This window comes from Lagenorhynchus albirostris, chromosome 19, assembly GCF_949774975.1.
Source record: "Lagenorhynchus albirostris chromosome 19, mLagAlb1.1, whole genome shotgun sequence".
Classification (NCBI taxonomy): Eukaryota; Metazoa; Chordata; class Mammalia; order Artiodactyla; family Delphinidae; genus Lagenorhynchus; species Lagenorhynchus albirostris.
The window spans coordinates 7,559,016-7,575,933 of NC_083113.1; the positions used below are offsets into that span (position 1 = coordinate 7,559,016).

The 16,918-nt window shown below is 41.4% G+C and overlaps 1 protein-coding gene across 1 annotated transcript; it reads right to left on the minus strand.

Moving 5' to 3' along the window:
- Window positions 1–564: 564 nt before the first annotated feature.
- GPR32 (G protein-coupled receptor 32) lies at window positions 565–1,504 on the minus strand. The gene is given in 5 exon segments (XM_060132053.1): window positions 565–600; window positions 603–760; window positions 763–999; window positions 1,002–1,135; window positions 1,137–1,504. Coding segments are annotated over 5 exon segments (933 nt in total).
- Between the last annotated feature and the right edge of the window lie 15,414 nt (window positions 1,505–16,918).

Sequence of the window (16,918 nt, forward strand, 5' to 3'; positions counted from 1 at the left end):
CCCATAACTGACCACAAATGCCTGAGGAAGCCCAGCCAAAACAGAAAACTGCTCAGCTGAGCCCAGCCCAAGTTGATGACCCAAAGAAATCATGAAAGGTTATTATTTTAAGCCTCTAAGTTTGGAGATGTTTGTTACACTGCAAAGCTAACTGATACATCTGCATTCTAGACAATGGAAAGGGGGGAATGAAGGAATGGAGAGCAGGCATCTTCCATTAAGGGCACTTCAAGGAAATTACACTGATTACTTTCACTCACATACTACTGGCCAGAAAGTAGTCACATGGCCATATCTAGTTGCAAGGGACACTGGGAAATGTAGTCTTTTTTCCTTGGCTAACCACGTAAATAGTTTAAAACAAGTAGGAGTCTTACTATAAAGGAAGGATAGGATGGATACTGGGGGAAAACTAGATGTTTATAATGAAAAGATTTAGGTAAGAGATTGCCGGGAAGACTTCCTGAAAGAAGAGGCAGGATTTGGCAGAGTCTTGGAAGTCAGCCTAGGGAAGGGGCTGCAAACTAAGCAGAAGGATTTCCAGCTTGTACATGAAGGTTTCCATCATACCCTAGGGGCTTCACCTCGGGGACAGGCTGACTGAAAAACCCCTCCTCACCAAATGCTCTGGCCAAGGCAAAAGGCAAAGACTGGAAAAACTTTTCTTGGCAATCTCTGCCAATGAAGAGGAAAGGGTTGAGGCAGTTGTTGAAACAGCCCAGGGAGAAGGTAGCCCAGAGGATGAGCAGCGTCTTAGGGTCAGGTTCGTTCTGCGGTGCTACAATTGGACCAAGAGCTCCATGTTAAACAGGAACCAGGAAATGAAAAAGGCGCTCACCAACACCACCAGCAACTTCTTTGGCTGGCTGGCATGGACCCAGCCCTCCTGCTGGAGCTTGGCGCAGATGAGGTGGGCACAGGTACTGATGATCACCAAGGGCACCAAGAAACCCAGCAGGAAGTGAATGATGGTCACAGTCATTTTCCTCTTCAAAACCACTCACTTCCTATCCTGGGAGCTGGATTCTCCTTCCCCTTATTCTCTATGTCAATATTGAAGCAGCAGTAGACACATCCTTTCTGTTCTTCAGTGGTCTGGAAAATCAAGTATGGAGAGCAAGTGACAGCAGCCAGCCAGCCAGCTTGCGTGCTGCACAGTGCAGTGGTTTCAGGACCAGACGGGGTAGAGGAAAGACATGCAACGGTCCAGAGAGATGAGGACCAAGAGGCAGATGCTGGTAAAGAAGCTGAGGGCCAAGAAGACCACGTAAAGCTTGCAGGCCACATCGTTGAGGAGCCACTGGCCAATTGCTACACTCTATATGGTGATAAGCAGGGACAGTAAGACAGTGAAGTCAGCAAGGGCCAGGTTGAAGAACCAGATGGTAGTAAAATTTCGCGGCATTCAGAGAACAGTCATCCAGAGCGCCAGCCCATTCGCCACTACTCCAACCACAAAGGACACAGACATGATAACTGTGGTCAGCTGGTGGAGGCACTCCATCTCCTGAGGATGGCATTTGGGAGCAGAGGTAGAATTCATCTTTCTAGAAGAGGAAGGACCACATATCAGAGCTACAAGTTACCTTTCACTGCTATTCAGAGCCCATGGCCCCCTCTGAGACCCCTTCATTCATTTTTCCATTCAATATATTTTTATTGTATGCTTATTATGTCACTCTGATACTGCTCTAGGTACTGGAACTGAGTCATGTAACAAAACAGCCCCTCATAGGACTTACACCCTAATGGGGGATGTCAGATGGGAAACACAGTGCATATAATAAATAAATCCATGATGTACAACTTTAGAAGATTACAAGTGCTGTGGGAGAAAAGTAATACAAAATAAAAAAGAGTGACCTTGGACTTTTGATTATGTCAGAGTAGCTTTGTGAGACAGTCTGGCAGATTAAAAAAGTTATAAAATCTATACGAAACTTTAAAAATCATCCACTGTTTGAAGACATTGGAGAGTGATCAAAATCAAGCACAAACTGGAGGAGAGTCTACCCTTGATAGGGTAACTGCATGAGGTCACAGTTGTGAGTTTGCATCTTTTGGGTGTGAGCATTTTGCAATTGCTGCATCCTCATTGGCTTCAGGTGTGAGAGGAGGGAGTTATGAGCTGGTACATCAGCCAGAAACATAGTGAGAAGGGAGGGAATTGTGGAAGGAAGGGAGCCGCAGGGAAAGGGCTCCAAAATCTGCATATGAAATCTGTCCACATCCTTGACCGACTAAATTATTTATATTCAGGGGAGATCCCAGGATGCCTGGTGAAAAAGCAACAGCTGGAAGTTGAAAGAAGTAAGCAAAGATTTCAGTTGTTGCCCACCACAGAGATTAGAGTTTGGAGTTTGAGTCCAGCCAACTTAATTGCCTGCTGGGACAAGAATCACTCTTCAGAGGAACAAAACACAATGCAAAGTCTCTACGATATATCATGCATAATGCCAGTATCCAATTAAACACCACTACAGGGACCACCTGGTGGTCCAGTGGTTAAAAATCCACCTTCCAATGCAGGGGATGCAGATTCGATCCCTGGTCGGGGAACTAAGATCACACATCCTGCAGGACAACTAAGCCTGCGTCCTGCAACTACTGAGCCCACGCACTCTGGAGCCTGTGCACCACAACTAGAGAGAAGCCACAATGAAGACCCAAAGCAGCCAAATAAATAAATATTAAAAACCACTACACGTGTGAAGTAACAGGAAAGCATGAGCCATATTCAACAAAGAAAGGGGTCAATAGAAAACAAATCTGACAGAGTTCCTTGGTGGCCTAGTGGTTAGAGTTCCAGGCTTTCACTGCCGTAGCCTGGGTTCAATCTCTGGTCAGGGAACTGAGATCCCACAAGCCATGCAGCATGGCAAAAAAGAAAGGAAGGAAGGAAGGAAGGAAGAACGAAAGAAAAGAAAGAAAAAGAAGGAAAGAAAGAAAACAAATCTGAGATAACATGGATATGCAAAGACATTAAAGCACCTAATACAAATATTCAAAGACTTAAAGGAAAAGATATGCATAATTAATAACCAGTTGGGGAAACAGTAGGAAAGAGAAACTGGTAAAAAAAAAAGAGTCAAATGGAAATTCTAGAGCTGAAAACTATAACAATTGAAATGAAAATTTTACTGGCTGGACTTCACAAAAGATTGGAAATGACAGGACTTGCCTGGTGGTCCAGTGGTTAAGACTCTGTGCTCTCAATGCAAGGGGTTCAATCCTGGTCTGGGAACTAAGATCCAGCATGCCACATGGTGTGGCCAAAAAAAAAAAAAAAATGAAATGACATCAGTGAACTAGAAGATAGATTGATAGAAATTATCCAACCTGAAGAACAGAGAGAAAAAATATTAAAGAAAAGTAAATAGAACCTCAGACACCTGTAAAATAATAGCAGTCAGTCTGCCCTACAAATAAGTGGAGTTTCAGAAGGAGAACAAAAGAGAATGGGACAGAAACATATTTGCAGAAATGATGGCTGACAATTTACTAAATTTGCTGGAAGACATTAACTTACAGATCCAAGAATTTCAATAAACTCCAAGCAAAATAAATAAAAGAAAATCACTCCCAGGCACACCATAATCAAACGGTTGAAATCCAAAAACAGACAACCTTGAAAGCAGCCAGAGAAATATGACACATTACATGCAGAAGAACAATGCTGTGACATTTGAGCAAAGATTTGAAGGAGGTGAGGGAGAAAGCCATATGAATATCTGGAGGAAGAGTATTGCAGATAGCAGTAATAGCTGTGCAAAGACCCTAAGGTAGGCCCATGCCTACTATGTCCAAGGAACAGTGAGAAGGTCAGTGAGCAATGGGGAGAGGGGTTGGAGGTGAGATGAGACAGGGGGTGGGGTCCATTCATGCAGCATCTTGTGGGCCACAGTGAGGACTCCCCCAGATTTTACTCTGAATGAGGTAAGAGCCACAAGAGACTCTTGACAAGAGGAGGGACAGGTTCTCACTTAGATTTTAACAATCACAGCAGCTTCTGGGTTGAAACTAGGCTGAAGGGGGCTGGGATGGAAGCAGGAGGCCAGTTGAGGAGGCTTCTGCAAAAATCCAGGTGAACAATGATGGTGACTGGGATCATGGTAATAGATATCAGAGGAGGTAGTAAGAAACAGAACCTGGATGCATCTTGAAGGCAGAGCTGACCAGATTTGCTAACGGGCTGGATGTGCAGAGTGAGAGGAACAGCAGAGTAAGGGGTGACCACAGATGGTTGAACAGCTGGAAGTTGGAGCTCCATCAACTGATGGGGAAGACAGTGGCGTGGAGGACAGATTTGGGGTAAGACCAGGAGTTGAGTGTTGGACACGTTGAGTTTGAGTTTGCCTGTTAGACATCTAAATAGGCAGTTAGATATTGGCAGTGAGATTACTGGAGAGATTTTCCAGCTAGAGACATGTGGACATCATTAGAATTTAAATGTCATTTACAGCCTTGAGCCTGAGTGTGAGCACCAAGGGTTAGTGTAAAGAGAGAAGAGACATCTAGTGTTGGAGAAAGCATGTGAGCTTAAACATGGGACAGTCACAGGTTGAAATTCTAGTTGAGATGCTGGCTGTGTGATCTTGGGCAAAGAAATTTCCTTCTCTGAGCCTCAGTTTGCTCACCTGAGTTAGGGGTATAGAATCCTTGAACACCTCTCTCTCTTCCCCCACCTCCAATTCATCACAAAGCCTAGTTGATTTTGCCTCCAAAAAGCCTCTTGTGTTTGTGCACTTCTTCCCGTCTCCCCAGCCCCTCCGTCCAAGCGCCCAGCATCTCCCACCTACTACTCATCTTCCTGCTCCTATACTTTCACTCCCACAAGACGTTTGTCACACTGAAGCCAGAATGATCCTTCAAAAGTCCAACTGAAAAACTGTTGTGGGTCCTCATCGCTCTTGGGATAAAGACCAGTGTCTTTGACACAGCTTCTGAGGCATGCATGGTGGGGCCCCTGCCACCCCCTCCAGAATTCTCTCTCACTCACTACATTGCAGCTTCCCTGCTCTTGTTTCCCTTACTGAAACTCACCGTGTTCCCTTCCACCTCCGAGCCTTTGTACATACTGTTCCTTCTGTCTGGAACATCCTTCCTTTCCCTCTACTTTTTAAAAGTTTACTCTTTCTTTAGCTCTCAGCAAAAATTTCCCTCCCTCCCCCAAAGCCTTCCCTGACCACCTTGACTGAAGCAGACTCTCTTGCAGAAGCATCTCATCTATTAAGAGAACGATCAGTAGCAATTAGACCCGAGTTTGTTGGATTATCTGATTCTCATCTGTCTCCTCCACTAGACTCTGAGCTCCATAGAGGTGAGTCACTCACAAGCCCCTAGCACATAGCAAGCACTCAATAAATAATTGACAAATGATTGGCTAATATGCATTGAGCCCATAGTGTATGTCACACACTGTAAGCACTGGGGGTGCAGCCGTGATGAAAATAATCAACTATCTCTTCCTTGGTGGAGCAGACATGAGAGGCATGAGAAAGTTCTTCACCCGGAGGAAGCGTTCCAGAACCTTAACCTCTTTTGCCCCTCCTCCTCTTCATACACCCCTGCTGCATGTCAACTGTCCTTGCTCTCAAACCCCCATCCTCTGAGCTCCCTGAGGCCCTTCCCTCCAAATCCCAGTCCCGTGTCACCGTTTGCTGTGTCCGAGGGCAGGGGTCAGGCTGAGAGAGCTCTGTCTGTCTCCTCTGTCTGTCCTGGGAAGTCACCAGCCTTGAGCCCGTGTTAGAGTCAGGGGGCGTATGGCCAGAATATGGCCAATGAGTTTGGAGCAGATAAGGTCCAGGAAGGAGTCTTGAGCAAGAGCCGTGGTGGCCCCAGAGATCAATATCAGAGCCCATGAAGGGTTATTAGATGTGGGTTCTGATAGACCCTGGGGGCTGGGAGCTTGCGGGGGGGGGCGCTAAGGAAGAGAGGGGCTCCAGAGATATCATTTTGCTGTACCGTTCCAATTCCCCTCATCTGTCCTTTCTAGTATCCCAGCCCCCTGCCCCACATCAGGAAGAGAACTCAGCCTACTCCTCCCTACGTTAGGGAGCTCCAACTGTCCTTTTCTTAGGAACTGATGGTGGATGTAACAGTGAGTAAGGTTTTTCCTTTTTATAAGCCAACATAAAAAATATGTGTCCTCGCCACTAATTCTCCCAATGCTCTAAGGTGTGAGTAGTTCCCCAGATGCCCAGGGTCAGTAGGGGTTGTAGCAAAGCCCAGCCCAACCTTCAGAACTGCGCATAGAATCATGACAGAAGACATGGTTGTTGTTTTAAGCCTCTAAGTTTTGGGGTGGTTTGTTTGGCGGCAGTGGCTGACTGATACACAGGGGAAACAGCCTCTTTGGTTCAACCTTCACCGACTATGTGTCCAACACCTGCTGTAGTGCCAGACACTGGGCTGCATGTTCGGGAGAACAGGGTAAACACACATAAACTCGGTCCCGGCCACCAGGAAACACTGAGTACTGAGAGAGACAGACATGAAACAAATACACTGACAATAAATGTGTTTATTTAAAAATGGGGCTAAGTGTTCTGAAGAAACACTTGCTGAGTATTGCAACAAAGGAAATGGTGTCATGGCTGGAGGTTTGCTGAGGAAGTGACACTCAGGATGAGATCTGAAGTCTGACAGGTGTTTTCAATAGGCAAAGAGGGAGGGAGCAATGTTCCAGAGAGTGGAAATGGCATCTGCAAAGGCCCTGGTGATCATACCCACTTTTCTATCGCTGTCAGAGATGACACAGATTTTTCTCCTTCTTACCTTGCTGAGATTTCTTTTACCAGCAGTTTGGGACAGCTGAAATTTCCTAAACCAAGCACCAAAATTGCTTCATTTGAAAGTAAGAGAAAACAGCAGACCTATAAGGCTCAAAACACCAATATGGGAAAGAAATATATGAAAGGGATTCCCAGCAAATGGAATACGAAGCATGAGATGTTTTCATCTACGCAGAAGTCAAGAAGCCAGCTTTGGGAAGGTCCAATAGTCTAAAAAATCAATTGCGTTGAGGTTAAATTTACATATAATAAAATTTCCCATTCTCAGCATACATCCATTTGGTTTCTTCTAAATGTATACATCCATGTACCAGCACTATAATTAAGGTCCAGAGCAATTTTATTCCCCAAAGTTCTCTCTGGCCCCAAGTGGCCACTAATCTGTTTTCTGATATCATAGATTAGTTTCCCTTTTTCTAGGTATCATGTAAATGAAATCAGACAATATGTACTCCTTTTAGGGTTTCCAGATTTAGCAAATGAAAATACAGGATGTCTAGTTACATTTGAATTTCAGGTAAACAAAAATAATTTATTTAACGATTTCATGGGGGACTTCCCTGGTGGTCCAGTGGTTAAGACTCTGTGCTCCCAATGCAGGGAGGCCGGGTTCAATCCTTGGTCAGGGATCTAGATCCCTTATGCTGCAACTAAGACCTGGCACAGCCAAATAAATAAATATTTAAAAAAAAAGACTTCATGGGACATACTTATGCTTAAAAAATGTTGTTTATTTGAAATTCAAATTTAGCTGGACATCTTGTATTTTATCTGGCAGTGCTTATATCTTTAGTTTTATTGATCTTTTCTATTGTTTTCTTTGTTTCTATTTCATTTATTTCTGCTCTGATCTTTATGGTTTCTTTCCTTCTGCTAACTTTGGGTTTTGTTTATTCTTCTTTCTCTAGTTCCTTTAGGTATAAGTTTAGATTGTTTATTTGAGATTTTTCTTGTTTCTTGAGGTAGGCTTGTATAGCTATAAACTTCCCTCTTAGAACTGCTTTTGCTGCATCCCATAGGTTTTGGATCGTCGTGTTTTCATTATCATTTGTCTCTAGGTATTTTTTGATTTCCTCTTTGATTTCTTCAGTGATCTCTCGGTTATTTAGCAACGTATTGTTTAGCCTCCATGTGTTTGTGTTTTTTACGTTTTTTCCCCTGTAATTCATTTCTAATCTCATAGTGTTATGGTCAGAAAAGATGCTTGATATGATTTAAATTTACTGAGGCTTGATTTGTGACCCAAGATGTGATCTATCCTGGAGAATGTTCCGTGCGCACTTGAGAAGAAAGTGTAACATGCTGGTTTTGGATGGAATGTCCTATAAATATTAGTTAAATCTATCTGGTCTATTGTGTCATTTAAAGCTTCTGTTTCCTTGTTTATTTTCATTTTGGATGATCTGTCCATTGGTGTAAGTGAGGTGTTAAAGTCCCCCACTATTATTGTGTTACTGTCCATTTCCTCTTTTAGAGCTGTTAGCAGTTGCCTTATGTATTGAGGTGCTCCTATGTTGGGTGCATATATATTTATAATCGTTATATCTTCTTCTTGGATTGATCCCTTGATCATTATGTAGTGTCCTTCCTTGTCTCTTGTAACATTCTTTATTTTAAAGTCTATTTTATCTGATATGAGTATTGCTACTCCAGCTTTCTTTAGATTTCCATTTGCATGGAGTATCTTTTTCCATCCCCTCACTTTCAGTCTGTATGTGTCCCTAGGTCTGAAGTGGGTCTCTTGTAGACAGCATATATATGGGTCTTCTTTTTGTATCCATTCAGCAAGCCTGTGTCTTTTAGTTGGAGCATTTAATCCATTCACGTTTAAGGTAATTATCGATATGTATGTTCCTATGACCATTTTCTTAATTGTTTTGGGTTTGTTTTTGTAGGTCATTTTCTTCTCTTGTGTTTCCCACTTAAAGAAGTTCCTTTAGCATTTGTTGTAGAGCTGGTTTGGTGGTGCTGAATTCTCTTAGCATTTGCTTGTCTGTAAAGCTTTTGATTTCTCCATCGAATCTGAATGAGATCCTTGCCAGGTAGAGTAATCTTGGTTGTAGGTTCTTCCCTTTCATCACTTTAAGTATATCATGCCACTCCTTTCTGGCTTGTAGAGTTTCTGCTGAGAAATCAGCTGTTAACCTTATGGGAGTTCCCTTGTATGTTATTTGTCGTTTTTCCCTTGCTGCTTTCAATAATTTTTCTTTGTCTTTAATTTTTGCCAGTTTGATTACTATGTGTCTCAGCATGTTTCTCCTTGGGTTTATCCTGTATGGGACTCACTGTGCTTCCTGGACTTGGGTGGCTATTTCCTTTCCCATGTTAGGGAAGTTTTCAACTATAATCTCTTCACATATTTTCTCTGGTCCTTTCTCTCTCTCTTGTCCTTCTGGGACCCCTATAATGCGAATGTTGTTGCGTTTAATATTGTCCCAGAGGTCTCTTAGGCTGTCTTCATTTCTTTTCATTCTTTATTCGATTCCACAGAAGTGAATTCCACCATTCTGTCTTCCGGGTCACTTATCTGTTCTTCTGCCTCAGTTATTCTGCTATTGATTCCTTCTAGTGTATTTTTCATTTCAGTTATTATATTGTTCATCTCTGTTTGTTCTTTAATTCTTCTAGGTCTTTGTTAAACATTTCTTGCATCTTCTCGACCTTTGCCTCCATTCTTTTTCCAAGGTCCTGGATCATCTTCACTATCATTATTCTGAATTCTTTTTCTGGAAAGTTGCCTATCTCCACTTCATTTAGTTGTTTTTCTGGGGTTTTATCTTGTTCCTTCATCTGGTACAAAGCCCTCTTCCTTTTCATCTTGTCTATATTTCTGTGAATGTGGTTTTGTTCCACAGGCTGCAGGACTGTAGTTCTTGCTTCTGCTGACTGCCCTCTCAATGCTTATATCTTTATGGCTGGTTTCTTTCACTCAGTACAATCACTCAGTACAATGTTTTTGAGATTCATCCATGTTGTGTGTATCAGGAGGTGCTTCATTTTTCAATTCTGAGTAGTACTTCACTGTATGGACGTACCACAGTATAGTTACCCATTCTCCTGTTAGTGGATGTTTGAATTCTTTTCAGTTTGGGGCTTTCAATGGACTGAATGTTTGTGTCCCCAAAAAATTCTTATGTTGAAATCCTAACCTCCAATATGATGGTATTAGGAAGTGAGAAGGTCATGAAGATGGCGCCCTCATGAATGGGATTAGTGCCATTATAATAGAGAATCCAGAGAGCCCCCTGGGCCCTTTCACCATGTGAGGACACAGGGAGAAGATGGCAGTCCATGAACCAAGAGGAGGTTCTCACCAGACACTGAATCTGCCGGCTCCTTGATCTTAGACTCCCCAGACTCAGGAATTGTGAAAAGTAAAATTCTATGGTTTATAAGCCCCCAGTCCATGGTATTGTGTTATAGCAAACCAAACAGACTAAGCTCTGAATTCAGCTCTGAATATCCAAGCTCAATATTTAACATCTTTCTTTCCCCAAAGACGATGCTGGTGCCCTTGGACTTGCGGTCACAACAGACACATGTCATGGAGGACCTGAGGAATTGCAAAGACAGTTTGTGGGAGGTGCACATATGACTGTGCTCCTAATCAGCCTGTCACTCACTTCTGGCAGGCAGAGCCCTCAGTCCTGTGTCCCCTCTCCCCTCTCTCTGTGCTTCCCAGGGCTGTCATGACAATGAAATTAATTAATACATGCAAAGTGCTAGAACAGTGTCTGGCACACAGTAGGTGCTCAAAACTTGTCAGCTGTCATGATTAACATGAGTGTTTATTCCGCAGAATGTTTCACCTTCTGCATTTCACAGACTCTAAGACATACCATTTTTATAGGTGCCCCAAAGAAAGAAAAGACGCAGCCTACAAAATACAAACACAATGCTCCTTACCATTCAGAATATTATTTTATTTTATTTTATTTTTATTCTATTTATTTATTTATTTTGGCTGCATTGGGTCTTTGTTGCTGCACGCAAGCGGGGGCTACTCTTCATTGCGGTGCACAGGTTTCTCACTGGGGTGGCTTCTTTTTGTTGTGGAGCATGGGCTCTAGGCGCCCGAGCTTCAGTAGTTGTGGTGCTCAGGCTCAGTAGTTGTGGCTCATGGGCTCTAGAGCACAGGCTCAGTAGTTGTGGTGCACAGGCTTAGTCGCACTGCAGCATGTGGGATCTTCCCAGACCAGGGATCCACCCTGTGTTCCCTGAGTTGGCAGGCAGATTCTTAACCACTGCACCACCAGGGAAGTCCTGGAATGTTACTTTATATTTGTTGAAAGATCTCTTCTAGATGAATTTTGTTCGTGCATGTAAAGGAAAATGTAAGAGAAATAAAGTGTCTGTAAAATTTCTTCCTGATTGACTGCTTTTTTTATTGTTTAAAAAGTTTCAGACACATATAAAAGTAGTCAAAATAGTGTAATGACCCTCGCATGTGCCCGTCACTCAACCTCAGCCATCTTGTTCCATCTGTATTCCTGTCCATTCTCCTTAAACCAGATTATTGGGAAGCAAATTCCAGATACATCATCTTATTGCAAAAATTTCAACTATGTCTCTCAAAGAAAGAGCTCCTTTAAAAATGTATAATAACATTGTCACACCTAAAAACTTAGAATAACTCCTTAACACATACAAAATAAGTTGTCAGTGTTCACATTTCCAATTGTCTCCTAAATATTATGACATTTTTTGAGAGGACTCAACTCTTCTGGATCACTCAGAATCATTAATATCCATATATTATATAAAACACCATCCAGGCTTCCCTGGTGGCGCAGTGGTTGAGAGTCCGCCTGCCGATGCAGGGGACACGGGTTCGTGCCCCAGTCAGGGAAGATCCCACATGCCGCGGAGCGGATGGGCGCGTGAGCCATGGCCGCTGAGCCTGCGCGTCCGGAGCCTGTGCTGCGCAACGGGAGAGGCCACAACAGTGAGAGGCCCGCGTACCGAAAAAAAAAAAAAAAAAAAAAAAAAAAAACACCATCCTCTGTGCCACCTAGATCAGCGGTGGGCAAACTTTTTCCTGTAAAGTGGCAGAGAGTAAATATTTTTGGCTTTGTGGGCCACTTGAATTTTGTCAAAAGTACTCAACCCTGCATTGTGGGAAGCATTTCCACAGATGACAGGTGAATGGCTGGGCGTGGCTGTATGCCAGTAATGCTTTATTAGTGGACACTGAATTTTCAGTTTCATATGATTTTCATGTGTCATGAACATTATTCCTTTGATTTTGTGCGATCATATGAAAATGTAAAAACCATGCTTAGCACATGAGCTGTACAAAAACAGGCAGTGGGCCACGGTTTGCCAACCTCAACCCCGGTCTAGATATGGTGAGGCAGTGTTTCTTTAAAGCTGACAGGCGAAAACTAAAAACCACTGCTACTGGGTTCTTGAGGCAGCTTTGCAATTACACACAGTGGCCTGCTACTGATTTCTATTTCCAGGGCATTTCCAAGCACGACTTATTCACCCCTGATCCCCCCCACCCCATGCACACCCAGTTGGTTCCCAGGGGCTCAGAGTGCCCTGCAGTGATCTGCAGGATTTTCTTCGAGGCTTCAGACACTCCTGCAGGAGTCCGTGCCTTGCCAGAAGCAATCAAACAGTGCCAGTCATTGGAAGATGCCTCCCTGTTTCGGATCAAGATGTGAGACAGTGTGATTCTTAGAATAGATCAAATGCGATATACCTTTTTGATGTTCTCCTTTATCAAAGCCAGTGCCTTTTTCCAAAGAGAACACCAACACCGCGGGCAGCTGGTAAGATGATAATTGTTCTCACCAGGCTACTCGCTGCCTGAATTTGGGGACTGCTTCTTGTAACGGTGAAATCCTAAATAATATATTCAAGTAGGTGGCTTTGTTTTGCATAACTGATTTCTAGAAGCAAGTATTTCTCCCGCTGCTGTAGATTCTTCAACCTTTTAAAAATCATAGTATCCTATGCAGTGACTGACATTCTCACCCAATTCCATCTCAGCACAAATTTAAGTTATTCTCCCCATCCCCACCCCGACACCACGACCACCACGTGTGTTCTTTGTTTTTGTTTTTGTTTTCCTTGGCCGTGCTGCAGGGCTTATAGGATCTTAGTTCCCCGGCCAGGGGTCGAACCCAGGCCCTCAGCAGTGAAAGCACGGAGTCCTAACCACTGGACCGCCAGGGAGTTCCTGAACAAACATTTTTTTCCCACCACGTGTTTTGCTGTTATAAATAGTGCTGCAAATAACATCTTTGGGGATAAATCTTTTTTCCATGTTTAGGATTATTTCTTTGGATTCCCAGAAGTGGCCCCCAAAGAAGAAAAGATCTTGGCTTTTTTTTTCCAGAAGGATGTGAGGATGTACAACAGGGCAGGCCTCACCCACCACCTCTGGGTCTTCTAGTTTAAACATTTCCCCTGGTTATTGACTTACTGGAATTTTTTGATTTCTTGTGTGATGCGCTATCTTCTTGAAATGGTTGGTTACTCACTATATTTCCTGTTTTGGGAACTGTCTTTTCATGTGTTTTGCCCACTTGCCTTCAGGAATCCAACTGTTGTGTTCCCTCTTCTGTCACTTTATATGATAAGATTATTAACATTATTTCTGTCACATAAGGTACAATTTTTTTCAAGTCTATTTCTTCTCTTTCAATTTTAGTGTGAGTTGTTTTTTATACACAGAGGTTTTAAATTTAAGGTTGTCAAATCTGTATCTTTCATACGAGACAAAAAGGAAAAAAAATCTACTTTAAGTATTTTTAAAATGAAGGCATTGTTTGCATACAGTGCAATCCACACTTTTAGATGCAGTTCTAGGGTTTTCACAAATGCATACATTGTGTAACCACCACCCCAACCAAGACACAGAATGGTTCCATCGCCCCCAAAATCCCTTGCACCCTTTTTATACTTTAAGTATTTTAAAATCCAAGAAAGCTGAAAGGATTGACATGATGAATAGGCAATTCTTTTCTCCTAACCATTCTATGCTTTTAAATATTGAACCCAAATATTGAAGGTCTCTAGCAGATGGTGTAACAACTATTGCTCTTATTGACACCATCACACAGGCCAACATAAGCATAATGGGAATACCAGAGGAGAAGACAGAGAGAGGAATAGAAAAATATTTTCCGAATAAATAATGGCTGAAAACCTCCCAAATTTATTACACCAACCTACACATCTAGGAGACTCAATGAACTCAAATAGGATCAATGTGAAGAGACCCACAATCAGATACATACTAGTAAAAATGCTGAAACTCAAAGAAAAGGAGAAAATCTTAAAAGCAGAAAGAGAAAAATGACTTTACACATACAAAGAAACCCAATAAAATTAATAGCTGATTTTTCATCAGAAATGTTGGAGGCCAGAGGCAGTGGTGTAACATATTCAAAGTGCTCAAAGAATAAAACTATCAACCAGGAATCCTATACCCAGCAAAGCTATCTTTCAAAAGTGAAGGCAAGGGATTCCCTGGTGGCGCAGTGGTTGGGAGTCGGGGACACGGGTTCGTGCCCCGGTCCGGGAAGATCCCACATGCCGCGGAATGGCTGGGCCCGTGAGCCACGGCCGCTGAGCCTGCGCATCCGGAGCCTGTGCTCCGCAACGGGAAAGGCCACAGCAGTGAGAGGCCCGCGTACCGGAAAAAAAAAAAAAAAAGTGAAGGCAAAATAAAGACATTCCCAGATAAAACTGAGAGAATTTCTTGCTAGTAAACCAGCCTTATAAGAAATATTAAAGGAAGTTCTTCAGGCTGAAAGCAAAGTGGTAATGGGAATCCCACAGGAAAAAACTAGTAAAGGTAATTATGTAATTATAAAGATAGTATAAATGCATAGCTTTTTCTCCTGTATCCTCTCAACTGACTTAAAAACAATTGTATAAACTAATATGCATATAAAGTATTGTTGGGCCTATAACATATAGAAATGTAATATATTTGCCTATAACAACCAAAGGAGGTAAGTGGGAGGAAAGCTATATTGGGCTAAGGAAATGACTACAGATGGTAAAATATTAATTATAACAATGTATAGTTGGGTTTGTAACATTAATATGTATAAAAATAATTCCACAGAAAGAGAAAAAAAGGGAATAGAGCTATATAGGAGTAACAATTCTGTGTCTCACTGAAATTAAGCTAGTATAAATCTGACCCTGATTCTGATCAATTAAAATGTATATGGTAAACCCCAAAGCAAGAACTAAAAAAAAAAAAAAGAAGAATACATAAAGAATCCTTACAACTCAATAAGAAATAGAGGGAGAAAACACAAGAGGGAGGAGATATGGGGATATATGTGTATGTATAGCTGATTCACTTTGTTATAAAGCAGAAATTAATATACCATTGTAAAGCAATTATACTCCAATAAAGATGTTAAAAAAATAACAAATAGACAAATAGTCCAATTTATTTTAAAGATTTATTTATTTAGTTAGTTTTGGCTGCACCGGGTCTTAGTTACAGCATGTGCACTCTTAGTTGCAGTAGTTGCAGCATGCATGTGGGATCTAGTTCCTTGACCAGGGATCAAACCTGGGCCCTCCACACTGGGAGTGCGAAGTCTTACCTACTGGACCACCAGGGAAGTCCCTAGCCAGTCCCAAAAGACCACATATTTATATGATTCCTTTCATATAAATGGAAATGTCCATAATAGGCAAACCTATAGAGGCAGGAAATAGATCAGTGGTTTCTTAGGTCTGGGAGCAGATGGGGAGATAGGAAGGTGATTGCTGAATGGTATAGGGATTGAGATGGTGAAAATCCAATTCACTGTGGTGGTGGTTGTACACCTCTCAATATACTAAGAACCACTGAATTGTACACTTTAATTGTGTGAATTGTATGGGATGTGAATCTCAATAACGCTGTTTAAATAATCCAAGTAGAAATTTGTTTGCAATTGTATTAAATCTATAAATTATTTGTGAGGTATTGACATTAGTATAATACACACTCACCCCAACCAAGAGTGTAGCATGTCTTTGCTTTCACTCAGTTCATTTTGGGGTCCTTTATTAGATTTTAAGTTTTTGCCACAGAATCTTATGTTTTCTTATTTGCCAGTTCCTAGATGGTTTCTAGATTTTGTTGGGATGGTGAATAGTCTCTTTAATTATACTGTATGTTTGTTTATTGTTGGTGAAAAGCAAAGGAATTGACTTTTGTAGATTAATCTCGTAACTGGGGACCTTGTGATATTTCTTATTATTTGTTCTCATGGTTTGTTCATTCCACTGGTTTTACTGGGTATATAATTATATCATGTTCAGATAATGACAGCTTTCTCTATTCCCTTTTAGTCTTTACACCTTTCTTTTTCTATTTGACTATAACTTCGCATACTTCAGTAATTATTGGTTTACTCAAGTTCTCTATTTTTGTGTAATTTTTAGCATTTTATATTTTTCTAGTAATTTAACCGTTTCATCTAGATTTTAAATGTTAGCCCATTGTTAGTCATAATCACGATGTTGTTCTTTTTTATATCTCTGCCTCGGTCAATATTATTTACTCTTTTACAGTTTGTATTTTATCTGTAGTCAATCTCTTCTTTTCCTATTTGATTTTGCTAAAAGTCAGTTTATCTTAGTAACTTTTTCAAAAATTAAACTAGTTTTCGGTTTTGTTAATCTTCTTTTCTTCCCCCATTCATTTCATTGATTTCTGTCCATATCTTTAAAATCATTTCTTTTGCATTTGTTTGTGTGGTTTTGCTTTATTGCTTATTTTCCCACTGTTTGAGTTAGATGCTTAACCCATTGCAGAAAAATATATCTGTTTTTTTTTTTGAAAAATATATCTGTTGAATAAAGTTTTTATCAAATGCTTTTTCTCCATCTATGAAGATAGTCATCTGTCCATTAATCTGTCAGAGTGGTGAATTAATTAATTAATAGATTTTTCTGACGCTAAACAACCTTGCACATCTGGTATAACCTCATCAAATGTCATATTTTTAATATATTGATGAAATCAAATGGTAATATTTTTATTTAGGATTTTTTTGATTCATGTGAGAAGAAATAGCTTTTCCTTATTCATGCTGTTCTTGACGTCTTTGTATTAACACTGTATCACCTTGGGGCAGGGAAGGATTTTTTAAATG